Source organism: Erinaceus europaeus, chromosome 3 (assembly GCF_950295315.1).
Source record: "Erinaceus europaeus chromosome 3, mEriEur2.1, whole genome shotgun sequence".
Classification (NCBI taxonomy): domain Eukaryota; kingdom Metazoa; phylum Chordata; class Mammalia; order Eulipotyphla; family Erinaceidae; genus Erinaceus; species Erinaceus europaeus.
Window position 1 is genome coordinate 88,673,811 of NC_080164.1, and position 14,014 is coordinate 88,687,824.

Sequence of the window (14,014 nt, forward strand, 5' to 3'; positions counted from 1 at the left end):
CAATAAGTGGGTTGCATTGGATTGACCTTCTCGTGGTGCATCCCGTGAGTACCCATTCATTGGGGAAACTGACGATCCTTCCTAGCTGACTGAATCCACATGGATCCCAGTCACTTTCAAAGCCAGCAACAAGCAGCTCCTGACAGCTTTGCTGTTGACTGGCTACGGAAGAAGGGCAAACGCTAGAAGAAGAACTCAATAAGTTACTCAACTTTAATAAGCTTAGTTTCTAAATGGTTAACTTTATTTTAGATCTAATTAAATAACCTACATAGTGTATTTATTAGAATTAACAATTCCATTATACAAGCTTAAAATAATCAGTTAAATAGTCTATAATAACATTTTTAACTTTATACATCATATTTTAAAATACTATTTTCACTGGTTAAAACAATACTGGAGTGAAATGTCCTGGATCAGACATTTGTAGTAGATTACATAATGTAGTTTTCAAATCAGAACTCTGTAGCATTTGGATTAAAGGAGACAGAGTGGTTTCTGTGTGGAACATGCATCTCAGTGTTTCTTTCTCTTAGTGTCGAATACTAAAATTAGTGTAATCAAGTTTAGAGATTGTTTTCTCATTAGTAAAAGCCGCTCGGTCGATTCGAGAACTTGGGCTTCCAACCTTGCTCAGCCAGGACTTCCTACAAGACGAAAAAAAAAAAAACATGAATTAGCATAGGAGGGACATATGGACTAGCTAAAGATGATTCTATAGTAGTTGACCGTCTCTACTTTTGCTTATGATGTATACATTTTTCACATTGTATACCTCATTCTGAGGATACTAGAGTTTTATTATTTTTTCCATGCCTTTTTTATCTTCATTTATTTATTGGATAGAGATAGCCAGAAATCAAGATGGGAGAGAGCCATCCGCAACACTCAATACCACATGCAAAGCTTCCTTCCCGCAGGTGGGGACCAGAGACTCAAACCCAGGTCCTTGCACATTGTAACATGGGAACTCGAGCAGGTGCGCCACCACCTGGTCCCAATACCAGAGTTTTATAAATAATGTGGGGAAGGAAAGTTATTGATACATTAATCAATCAACCCCTGCTGATTACATGTTTGGCTATTTCCCTAAGGTCATTACTATGTGGCCACTGCATGCACGAGAAAAATTCTTATGAAGAAACTTAAATGAAAAATTGTTTTCATTATTAACTCAATAATGTATAAATGGGGAAATAAAATGGGGGATTTGATTTTCCATCAACATCAAAATAAATCTAACACAAAGATATTGCACTGGATGGTTGTTACTGGGTTGTTGGAAAAAAGTCACTTTTTCAGACATTTCCCTCCTACTGTGCAATGGTTTCTTAGTTTACAAACGACAATCATGTGTCTGATTTGTACATTTGAGAGCTTAACCTGAGAAACCTCCTAAATAATTCAGATCTGCTGTATTTTGTTGGCAGTTCAAAATTATTTTCCAGAATATTCCTTTCTATTATGACCAACTTTAAAGGAAATACAGGGGAGTCAAGTGGCAGTGCAGCAGGTTAAGTGCAGGTGGAACAAAGCGCAAGAACTAGCTGAAGGATCCCGGTTCAAGCCTCCTGGCTCCCCACCTGCAGGGGAGTCGCTTCACAGGCGGTGAAGCAGGTCTGCAGGTGTCTATCTTTCTCTCCCCCCTTTCTCTCTATCCAACAATGACATCAATAACAACAATGAAAAACAAAGGCAACAAAAGGAAAAATAAATAAATAAATAAATATAAAATTTTTTTAAAAATTAAAATGAAATACAGGTTCAAAATATTTTATATGCGCAAGGGAGATAACAGAGCACTGTCCAGCTCTGGCTTAGGGTGGTGCAGGGGATTGAACCTGAAACCTCAGAACTTCAGGCATGAGTGTCTTTTGCTTAACCATTATGCTGTCTCCACAGCTCCCTTAAAAAAATATGAATGCCATCCCAGCTGCTGTGTTAGTGTTCCCTCATGTCTTCAAAGTTATTTCAGGTTGGGCAGCTAGTGCTGTCTACAGCTGGAAGAAGCATAGGTAACAATCTCATCTTGAGTTCAGAATATTTCATAGGCTAAATTTATGTGTTTAAAACTGGGTATTTATTGAACACACGTTGCTTGCTCTGGGCTAGACAGTCCTTCACATATTATTGGCTTTAACATACACAGTTAGCCTGTAAATTGGAGATCTTGACTACACCCAGGTTATAAAGAAACACAGAAGAAATGAAGAATTGGGTGGAGGGGAGGCAGAGGTACACTCACAGTGCAAAGTGCAAGGAACTGCTAAAGGATCTGGGTTTGAGCAGGGACGCTTCACAGACCTTCAGTTGTCTTTCTCTCTCCTTCTCCTCTCAATTTCTGTCCCATCCAATAAAATGGAAAAAATGGCCACCAGGCACAGTGGATTCGTAGTGCCAGAACTGAGCCCCACTGATATCCCTGGAGGCAAAAATAAATAATACAGGATTGGTCCATGGGAGCAGTGGTGGTCACAAATGATAGGGCTCTGGGTATACTTTGAAGGTACAGTCAATATATTTGCTGACAGACTGGATATAGGCATGAACAAAAGATTTGGATGGCACCAGAGTTTTTAGCTTGAAAGACTATTTGGATGGCATTACTGAAATGGAGAGATGACAGATTTGGATAGGAGGGAGACAGGAAATTCAGTTTTGGAATGTGAATTCTGAGAGGCCCCTTAGACATCTGAGTAATTAGATCGTTAAAACTATGAGAATGACTGAAAGAGATAAGATTTGGCATTGAAAGTAAGATTGGACTGAAAAATGAACACAGAAAAAAAAAATGCCCCATGTTTATAGAGCTCAGGAAGCAGAGAAGAAAGAGGCCACTGAGGGAGGAATCTACATGGTCACTGCGGTTGGCAGCACAAATGAAGTAAAGAACTGAAAGTCAGCCTTTTTTTTTTTTTTAGCCACATGAAGGCCACTGAAGCCTTCAGGAAATTCTGGTGAAGTGAAAAATCATTTGAACGGCGCAGCAGAGAATGAGAAGAGAGGAATCAGTGTTCCAAGAACTAGTGGTCACAGGAGCTGCAATGACCAGCCCACCTGAGCTGATGCTTGTGTGTCAGTGAGAGACAGCTACCCTTGGAGCTCATGTTCAACACCAAGAACTTTCTCTAGCCCAGGAGGGATCTGTGTCACTGCTAGGAGTAGAATATTAGAGACTCAATGTAAAGGCATATTATCTTGATGGAATGATCACTTTATATACCTAGAGGGGTTCTGGCCATCTGTGACTTGGAACACTAGGTCCCTATCTCTCTCTCTCTCTCTCTGTGTTGCTCCTCAGCTCTGTAGGTGGCAAATGTAAGTGCTCCTACCTCCCCCCGCAAAAAAAAAAAAAAAAAAAAAAGTCACAGGATCTCACACAAACTTGTTTAATTAATGTGAATAGGGTGGGATGGAATATCTATATTGTCACTCATAGAATCAAAGAACCACGGATATTCCAATAGTATCAGTTCATTTGAGAGAGAGCTACACTGTATGAGATGCAGCAGTGGCTCTCTTAGGTGTTTATCTGCTAAGCACAACAGCACTCACCCAGAGATCTGTGCACACCCATCACCGTGCTCCACACAATAGCTAAGATATGGAAACGGCCCAAGTGCCCAGCAGCAGAGGGAGACAGTACATGCAACAATGGAATATTACTCAGCTGGAGGAAAAGATGAGAGGCTGTCTTTTGTTACAACATGGGTGGAGCGGGAAGGGATTATGTTAAGTGAAAGATTCCAGAAGAAGAAAGACAAATAACTGGATGATCTCACTCATGTGTGGGGTTTTAAGAAACTAGCAAGGGGAAAAATAGAGGGAAATGTTTAATAAACTCTTGGTCTAGGTCAGCAGATCTAAGAATACCAACAGGGAAGAAGGCAGAGCAATTGAAGTTTGGGGCACTGTGACATACAGTGAATGGTGGCTGTGCAGCGGTGGCAGGTTAGGTGTGAAATTGTATCTTTGGAGACAACTGTTTCCCAATTAAAGCAAACAAAGCCATTATTTAAGTAGCACATTGTGCCAGGCATAGTTTAGGTACTGTAGAAACTTCTCTTCAGTAACTTGCAACCAAATAGTTTGGAGAATGAGAAAAATCACTTATATAACACAAGATGTAATGGGCGACATCATTTTATATAAAGGAAGAAGGAAAGGTTAATTCTGACCTGAGTATTTTGAGCCAACTTTGTGATAGTAACAATGTTCGATAGCACTTTCAAAGGAAATGTTCAGAGCAGGGTGTGTGCTTTGCCTGAAGCGACAAGACAGGTGGAACCACTGGGCTTAAACGAAAGCCCGTGAATCTTTTCTGGGAAGGAAATAACAATGGATTGAGAAAACTGGTGGGTAAATATTTTTGACAAGAAGAGGCAGTCACATCAGATAGCCTCTGTGTTCTGCGGTAAGAGGGAAGGTGACCTTAGAAGAGTAAGGGAAACGAGGGAAAGTGGAGGAGTTAAAGAAACTGTCAGATGGTGTTCATAATTGCTGCCACAGTTAACAAAGGCTGCCTTGGCAAAAGTGTGGCGGAGCAACCTTCTGAGGTTAGACTAGATGACCATGGACATGAACCTGGCACCATCAATGCAACTGTTCCCTTAGACACCTTTCCTGCAAACATGCTCTGAACCACTGGGGCCCAGGGGTTAGTATCCACACCAAAAGGTTCTCAGTGAGAACCATTCTTTGAGGAGCTGACCAGTCTGGGAAGGCTTAAGATCTCAAAACTTAGTGAACTTCATTGCATCCCTCTGCTGTCGGTGCTGTACAGTTTTTCTTAAATTGTGCCTCTAAAACCCTACCTAGTAAGTAGGGTTTATCTGAAAGGGGGATGGGAGCAAGTTACTTTATTAAACAGATTCTGCATTAGGTCTATTTTTACCCCACCTTTCTGCTCACTGTCATTGGCCTAAACACTGGCGTGGTTTCCACGGTTTAATCAGCTGTTTCTATGTTTTTCCTACTACAGGCTCATACCTCATGTCTGCATCACAAATACCTCATCTGCTTCCTAATTACCAATGTCATAGCTTACTTTTCCAAAGCCCTTGTTCTTCTGAATGCTTAAACCCTTTTATTCTAACTTCTTTTTACTGATGCTTAAATGGGGCTTGAACAGAGCACAAGTAAATGCATCTGTTCAAAATGTAGCATCTTTGAAAGTATGAGTATCTTTAATATTGACATCTTTCTTCTGGTTGGGATGCATAATATGAAAGATATCCTAATTTTGAATGACTAGAGATTTCCCCCAACACAGCTGTCATACACTGAACCTGTCTGTATGCCAGAATTTTTCTAGACATTCTTCTCTTCATTGCTATCTGTGGTTAAATCCTAAAACCAGTTCTACATTCTTTTATTCAGTATATCCTAAGAAGACACTTCCCATTTCTGAATGCCGAATATATTCAATTTAACATAATTCTACTCAATTTCCTCTTAGATCTTAAAACAATTTGGCAAAAACTAAAATTCTTATGATCATGAGTAATATATATTTTTTCACTTTTGTCAAGTCTGTTTCTCATTAAAATTGTATAGCTGGAACCAGGCGGTAGCACACTGGGTTAAGTGCACGCAGTAGGAAGCACAAGGACCGGTTCAGGCTCAAGGATCCTCCTTTGAGCCCTCAGCTCCCCACCTGCAGGGGGTCACTGGACAAGTGGTGAAGCTGCTCTGCAGTTGTCTATCTTCTCCCACTCCAGCAAAAACAATGGGAAAAAAAATGGCCGCCAGGAGCAGTGGGTTTGCAGTGCAGGGACCGAGCCCCAGCGATAACATTGAAGGCAAAAAAATTTGTTATAGCTTTAATTCAGGTCATGAATAATGCCTTAATGAGTTTATAGCTAGGTTACCCTATTTTTCTTGTTATTTTGAACAAGGTGCTTTATTATCTTGATGTTCAGAGACTAGTGGTCTCTTGTAGATTGTATTGCTATGTCTTACTAAAACTTCTTGAGCAGTGTAGTTGTTTTTCTTCTTTGGAATTGTAGGCATACTACCCGTCTGTGTGGTTAATTCATGTTACTAGTCTATTTTTATCAGACTGGATCACTGACATTGCTCTTTATTGTAGGTTATCTAGCTACATTTTGGCTGTTCATATGCCTTTCAGAAAACTGTTAACAGTAGCTATACAGAAAGGGAGACAGACATGAACAGTGTTCCTCCAGTTGGGACTAGTGAAGGCTTAACATACAACTCTGGTGACTGAATGAATTACATGTCCTCAGAAGATGCTAAAGCCTAATATTTCTTATTGAAATAGGACTCTGCTTTGTGTGTGCATGTTTTCAGGCATTTTCTTTTATAAAATACTTTGTTATTTATATATAGAAATAGAGAGACACCAGAACACCGTGTTCAGTTCTGACTTGTGGTGGTGATGAGGATTGAACCTGGGACTTTGGAGCCCTGAACTTGAAAATCTTTTGCATAACCATTATACTGTCTCCCAAGCCCCCTGCAGGTATTTTAAAGAGACATGATCACTGACTGATACCTTAAAAACAAAACAAAAATTGCAAGTTTCAGATGGTGGAGATAGATCAGCTGGCAGAGTGCAGGACTTGCATGCCAAAGGCTGCTCAGTTTGCTCCCTAAAGCCACATGTACCAGAGTGGTGCTCTAGTTTACTAATTGGAAAAAAAAAAGTAAGTTGGCAAATTCTATGTACAGTAGCAATAACACTTGGTACCCTCTCTACACTATTTTTAATACCCTAACAAAGGGTTTGAAAATGAAGCTCATTTTTGTATAGCCTATTTCATTCCTTTTTTTAAAAAAGTTATAAAACTGATAATATGTAAAAAAAAAAAGTTATAAAAGTGATAATAGTAAAATGGTAATACAAGCAAGATCACATATTAACTGTTCATCAGACTTTCTTTCCATAAAGGGCAAAGTGCCCATTCACTTATTAAACTAACTGTGCTGTGTACTTCTGCTCCTATTCAGGCAGGCTCCATCTAGTGATCCCCTCAGGCTCTGCAGTGTGTCCTCTGCTTATTCAGAACAACGACATGGAGCTAGGCATCAACTAGAGTCAGCACAGAGGACAGCTGTGGTCTCCTAAAGTGCACTTAGTGTTCTCCCGTGCTCGAGGCTCCCACTCTACTGGTCCAGTGCATCTTGGGAGTTAGCACAGGCTGTATTTGCTTTTTGCTCTTACTTACCATACACTCACATTAGATCACAAACTCTGAGAAGGCAGGCCTGAGGGCTGGCTCCCCAGCTTCTAGCAGGATGCACAGTGCTAGTGAATTTTTTCCTTTCTCTTTTTTAAAGATGTATTTATTGACTCAATAATGATCAGTAAGACTTTAGGATAAGAGGGCTAGTGAATATTTAAATATATACAGGCTGAGTGAGTCCTCAACATTTGCCTGTTATCTTCAGTCCTACAGCTTCCAGGAAGAGGGGTATTTCTAAGTCCCATGGAGTTCATACCCAGAAAGGAACCCTGAGCATAACCTTGGAACACTTTGACTTAACTTTTTTTGTAATATTTATTTATTCCCTTTTGTTGCCCTTGTTGTAGTTATTATTGTTGTTGTTATTGATGTCATCATTGTTGGATAGGATGGAGAGAAAGAGAGACACCTGCAGACCTGCTTCACCATCTGTGAAGCGACTCCCCTGCAGGTGGGGAGCCAGGGTCTTGAACCGGGATCCTTACGCAGGTCCTTGGGCTTTGCGCCACATGCGCTTAACCCGCCCAACTCCCTTGACTTAACTTTCTAAGATTTATTTATTTTAGGGGAGGGGGGTAGAGATAGGGAATGAGACAGAGAGACACCTGCAGCCCTGCTTTACCACTTGTGAAGCTTTCTGCTTGCAGGTGGGCACTGGAAGCTTAAACCTGGGTCCTTTTGTACTGTAATGTGAGCACTTAGCCAGGTGTACCACTGAATGGTCCCACTTTTTAAAGAGTGATTAAAGTACTTAATGCATAGATGTGAGAAGGATAAAGGACCACTCTGGAAGTGGCAATGACAGATACTGAACTGAGGTCTTGTACATACAAGTTCTGTGCTCTCCCCCAGGGCTACCTCCAAGGCTGCCCCAGTTTTTCTTTGTCTTTTCGGATGTGACATGAAGCAATACCCTTTAATGTTACAGCCTTGTGAACCACTCTGAACCACAAAAGTTGGTTTTTTAAAAAGAAAACGAGGCACCACAACATGAAAGCTGCTTTGGTTCCATGGCATGCCTGTTTGGTATTGGAATCCAAACTGTTGCAAAGCCTATGGCAAAATCTACTCTACCCAGGGAACTACCCCTCCAGCTCTCTACAACTTTCTTTTTAAAATATTTTTATTTATTTACTTTTGATACAGAGAGAAATCAAGAAGGAAGAGAAGTATGAGGGAGAGAAAGAGATGGAGACCTGTGGCACTGTTTCACCTCTCCTGAAGCTTCACTTTTATCTCACACAAAATAAAATCTTCTATTCAACATTCTTTGAAAGTTAGTTTCTCTTACTACAGAAAGCAATAAACCATTTTTCTTCTAGCAGTCCCCATAAAGTAACACAAATAACGATTATATTCATCCTCTGGAAAAAAATCAGGCTGATGTGGAGAATAGGTCCACTTATAGTTCCCCTACATTTACTGCCTTTTGGTGATGTTTGTAAAGTCACTATGTAGATAGGCCTGGTGCCTGCCTTTACCTAGCTTTTAGGGTGTCTGTCACAGTGCCACGAAGGTCAAGTCCAGCAAAACCCAGTGACATAGCTGCCACTATCTCAGTCAAGTTGAATTTGAAGGGAAATGTATGTGCTTAGACCTATTGTGATAGTCAAGTTAAAAAAAAAAAGTGGTGCACACAGTACTAAGCACAAGAATCTAGGTTTGAGGCCCCAGCTCCCCACTGCAGTGGGAACGCTTCACAAGCTGAGAAGCAGGTGTATGTCTTTGTCTCTCCCCCTCTATCTCCTCCCCTCTCAATTTCTCTCTGCCAAATAAAATGGAAAGAAAAAAAAATGCCTCCAGGAGCAGTGGATTCATAGTATGGGCACCAAGCCCCAGTGATAATCTGAGAGGAAAAAACAAACAACTTTCTTAAGTCTTTAAGGAATCCTTTCTTCAAACATAATGTTGCATGGAAGATCAAAGCTTCGAGCTTAAGTGAAGTGTTTCTCTGAAGCAGAGAAGCACTGAGGTGTGCAGAAGCCCTGCTTCATGCTTGGCTTCTCCAGATACATAGTGAGCACCTCTGGTGAGTCCCCAGAGCTCTGAGCTCAGTATGGAAACTGCCCTTTTCACCTCCCACTGAGCAAGGGTGTGACAGTGGCTAGAATACCAGGAGAAGCTGATACAGGACTGCCTTTTTCTACAACTCAAGTCTTGTTAGTGTTTCCTACAAAACGCAGGAAGCTCTTGATGTGATAAAAAGGAAGAAAGAAAAGGACACTTCCATTTGACTAATATCCTTCTCTGAAACAAAGAGGTGAGGTGAAAGCACTGGCAGGCCGATGCATTCATAATGCATTAGCAGTTCTATTTCCTGAGACCAAAGTGGGCTGGCATAATCCTCTCACTATCTCAGAAGCGCCAGTATAAAACATAGACCACAGCAAGAAAGACAGTAAAGACAGACAGCTAATGAGTTAAAAGCTAACGTGGTGCATGCTGGACGATATTGAGCAGCTTTCCAAGCTTTCAAATGAGCATTAATAATGGAAGGGAGAGCACATAACTTTTTTTTTTTCTATTTTACTAAGTTTCCTTATTTGGTTACATGGAGGCAAATGACACCATCGACTTATCATCCATATAAGCATTTTAAAGGCTTTTTTGATATAATTTTGACCAGATAAGTCATTCATGCTTAGTGGTCAGTGATTATCCAGGAATCTTGGCCAGCCATCATTAACCTAGTTAGCTTACTCACTTGAATTATTATTTTGCCACCAGGGTTACTGTGGCTCACTGCATGCACAATGAATCTACAACCCCTGCTGAAGGGGATATATTATATATTTTATGTTAATTAATATACATGAACTATTTAATGTTTATAAATTCTGACAGAAACAGGATGAGACTGTAGGAGAGAGATAAAGGTAGCCCTGCTTCACTGCTCATGAAGCTTTGTCCCTCTGCAGGAGGGGACCCGGAGGCTTGAACCCAGATTCTTGCACATGATACATAGTGTATATGTGCTACCACTTTTAAAGTAGGGATAATATGGTCCAAGAGGAGATAGTATGCTTATTGCAATACCTGTGCTCATCTAGGTTCTTTCCAGCCTGGCCTTTAAATTTCCTGTATGAGTTATTGGTGTAGATGAAACTATGGCCTGGCAGTCAAGAAACCTCAGCTCGGCAGTAGAGTGAAACTTGCACACGTTAAGATATAGTCTGATTCCTGGTGCCACATGAGAACAAAACAGACAGAAGAAAACAAGTAGACCTCCATGAATGGAAGAGCAGTGCATCAGGGATCAGTCTGCTGTACCCTTTCTTAAAAAAAAAAAAAAAAGCTATGGAATGGACTACCATGAGATCACATACCTTTCATGTGTCTGAGATCTGACCTCTAGCACCACAAAAATAAATACATAAGTTAATCAAAGGGAGATAATAACCATACTACTTAAAAAAAAAACACCATACTACTTAAAAAAAAAACAACAGCAACAAACTATTTATTGGATAGAGACAGAAATCAAGAGGAAAGGGGGGAAATAGGAAGAGAGACACTTGCAGTCCTGCTTTATCACTTGCAAAGCTTTCCCCCTGCAGGTGGGGACTGGTGGCTCAAACCTGGGTCCTTGTGCACCACCACCCAGCCCCTATATTACCACTCATGAAACTCCCTCTTTTGCATGCTGCTTCCATGAGTAGGGGGCTTGAGCCTGGGTCCAAGTACATGATAAAGTGTGTGGTCTGCTAGGTGAGCTCTTTCCCAGTAGGTAGATTTTTTAACAAATTATTCCCAAATGATTGTTCTCTGTATTTGCTATGGTGGACATGCTTGGTGTGCTCTGTGAACCTCTGTCACAGTCATAGTGTAATTCCATGAGAAAGCCCTTTTGGTCTTGGCAAAGGAGCTTCTCAGCTGCAGTGGGAGGTGGCGTCTAGGAGAGATGCTTGGAGGATCCTGGAAAAGGGTGTTAATCAAGCCAATCTATGGAGCTGCCTCCCACTGCTATTCAGATACAAACAAGAATGCCATATGCTTCTAATGGTGGGATATTAGATTATACAGGCTTTACTTGTCTGTGTGGTGGATAGCTGTGCATCGGTGGACTTGGATCTGGAGTTCTTAGCACTAGAGCAGAATTCCAAAGACCATCAAGCTTAAGGACCATGCAGGACAGGTAGAGGGGCCCAGTGGTGGTATGTCTGGTTAAGTGCACACATTACAGTGTGGAAGCCCCTGATCCCCACCTGCAGGGGGAAGCTTCACAAGTTGTGAAGAAGTCCTGCAAGTGTCTCTCTCTCCCCCCATCAAAAAAGAAAAAAAAAAGTAAAATGAATGGCTGAAAAAGAGTGAACCATCAAGTGTGGTGCTAGGACTGTGCTTTCAGAAGCAAGCAGTTGCATTCTAAAGACTTCTTGGACACAAGTAGAACATGAGTTTTAAAAAAAGTGCTCTGAGAAATAAAGACAACAACGAAATACCCCTTCACTCCTGTGAGAATGTCATATATCAGAAAAGATGGCAGCAACAAAGGAACCTTCCTGCTCTGCTGGTGGGAATGTAAATTGGTCCATCCCTGTGCAGAGCAGTCTGGAGAACCCTCAAGGTTAGAAGTGGACCTTCCCTATGACCCTGCAATTCCTCTCCTGGGGATAGATACTAAGGAACCAAACACACCCATCCAAAAAAAAAAAATCTGTGTACACCTATGTTTATAGCAGCAAATTTGTAATAGTCAAAACCTGAAAGCAACCTAGGTGTCCAACAACAGATGAGTGGCAGAGCAAGCTGTTGTCTATACATAATGGAATACTACTTAGCTGTCAAAAATTGTGAATTCATCTTCACCACATTTTGGATGGAGCTTGAAGAAATCATGTTAAGTGAGATAAGTCAGAAATAGAAGAATGAATATAGGATGATCTCACTCATAGGCAGAAGTTGAAAAACAAGGTCAGAAGGGAAAAACACTAAGCAGAACTTGGACTGGAGCACCAGAGTAAAAGGGCTGGTGGGGAGGGCTCAGGTCTGGGAACATGACAACAGAGGAGGACCTAGTGGGGGTTGTATTATGTGGAAAACCGGGAAATGTTATGCATGTGCAAACTACTGTATTTTACTGTGGACTGTAAAGTGTCAATCCCCCAATAAAGAAAAAAAAAGTGCTCTGAGGGTGGGGTTAGATAACATAATGGTTATTATACAAGGAGACTTTCATGGCTGAGACTCCAAAGTCCCAAGTTCAATCCCCTACACCACCATAAGCCAGAGCTGAGTAATGCTCTGGACAACAATGACTTACCACCTCACCCCTATGAGAATAACCATCAAAAACACCAGAAACAGTAAGTGCAGGTGAGGCTGTGGAGAGAAGGGAACCCTCCTACACTACTGGTAGGAGTGCAAATCAGTGCAGCCTCTGTGGAACAAGTTTGGAGATTTCTGAAAATATTAAAAAAAAAAAAAAACCACAAGCCTACCCTTTGATCCAGCAACTCCTCTCCTAGGCATCTACTGAAAGAACATTAAGAGCTATAAAAAAAATTATGTACACTATTTGTAATAGCCAACATTTGGAAACAACCCAGGTGTCCTGTCCAATAACAGATGAATGGTTACAGAAGTTTGTAGTATATATACACGTATAATACTACACATTCTTCTTGGCTATGACATGGGTGGAGTCAGAGGGCGTCCTATTGAGCAAGAAGCACCAGAAAGAGAAAAAGATCCTAGATGGGATCTAAGAAACAAAAGACAAAGGTGTGGTCTGTTGCAGGAGATTTTGGGACCCAGGAGGAGGGAGGGAGGAGCACTAAGAAACTTAGTCCCTGTGGTGGGATAAGACAGTGGTTTGGTTGAGGGTGAAACGTTCATTTATCTGTCTCAGGGGAATGTGGAAATGTACCCTGTGCCAACAACAATCCTGTTGAATCAACATTTCCTCAGTAAAGTGATACTGGAGTTGGAAAAATAAAGTACTCTGGGGACTTTAGCAGGATCTACTTCAAGGAGGGGGAGAGGGGGTGGAAACCAAATCAGGATGATTTTCAGAGTGAGGAGGAAGTGAAGAGACAAACAGAGGCAGCAGGAATAGATAAAAAATTCTGGAGGAGAGCAGAGACAGAGAGCAGCTTCAAACAGCATAAAGGTTCTAGTTTTGGCAAGCTCAGCTGGCCTGGATTCTGAATTGATGCCTTCCAATATTTACAAATGACTTGTCTCAGGGAGAACAAAATTTGAAGATTGCAGTGAGGACACAATCTAGGACATTTTTTTAAATGCCAAATATGTTGAAATTGGTTCTTATATGAGCCAAAAATGAGAAGAGAGTTGGCCAAACTCCTCTCTTTTTACCTCACACCCTGACCTCTCTCCCCACCCAAAAAGCCCAGCAGCAAACTGACTTTTGAGGGTGATACCATGAATTGATAAAGGAGACAGCCCAGAGCAAAACTGTGGCCTGGCTGGAGCAGAAGTCATTATTTAAGAATGATTATTTAGTAAGTCGTTTTCCCGGCTCTGCTTTATGAATGTCCTTGCCTCCTTCTATCCTTTTATATGCCTTCCTCTTAGTGCTTTATATCCTTACGAATCATTTTAAATTTTGTTGTTAACAGACTGAGGTGCAAACACACAGAGCTACGACATTTTTCTCTCTCCCTTTTTACTGTTATTTCTTTGACTACTACAATGGAGATTTCTGGAGGTGAAGTTGGCCATTATTTCTGAGGTTTTGTTTTATAATTGACTGTGAGACACCATTTCCAGTAGAGTGAGGCAAGGAAAGTCCAGAGGTCATAAAAACATGGATCTTCAATGCAGCAGCTGTCTGCACAGCTGCC

At 41.1% G+C, this 14,014-nt stretch overlaps 1 protein-coding gene across 3 annotated transcripts in view; it reads right to left on the bottom strand.

The window, feature by feature from the left end:
- Positions 1-222: 222 nt before the first annotated feature.
- The window catches only part of ACYP2 (acylphosphatase 2), a 185,745-nt gene continuing 171,953 nt past the window's right edge, over positions 223-14,014 (bottom strand). For 2 of the 3 annotated variants that reach the window (XR_009548976.1, XM_007527950.3), the window contains one exon: positions 223-650. Coding sequence is in view for 1 of the 3 variants with exons in the window: in XM_007527950.3 (XP_007528012.2) it covers positions 536-650 (115 nt within the window). In the remaining 2 variants the exon portion in view is untranslated. Of the gene's footprint in view, positions 651-10,247; positions 10,816-14,014 lie in introns of those variants that run through there. The other variant, XR_009548977.1, reaches the window with a different exon arrangement.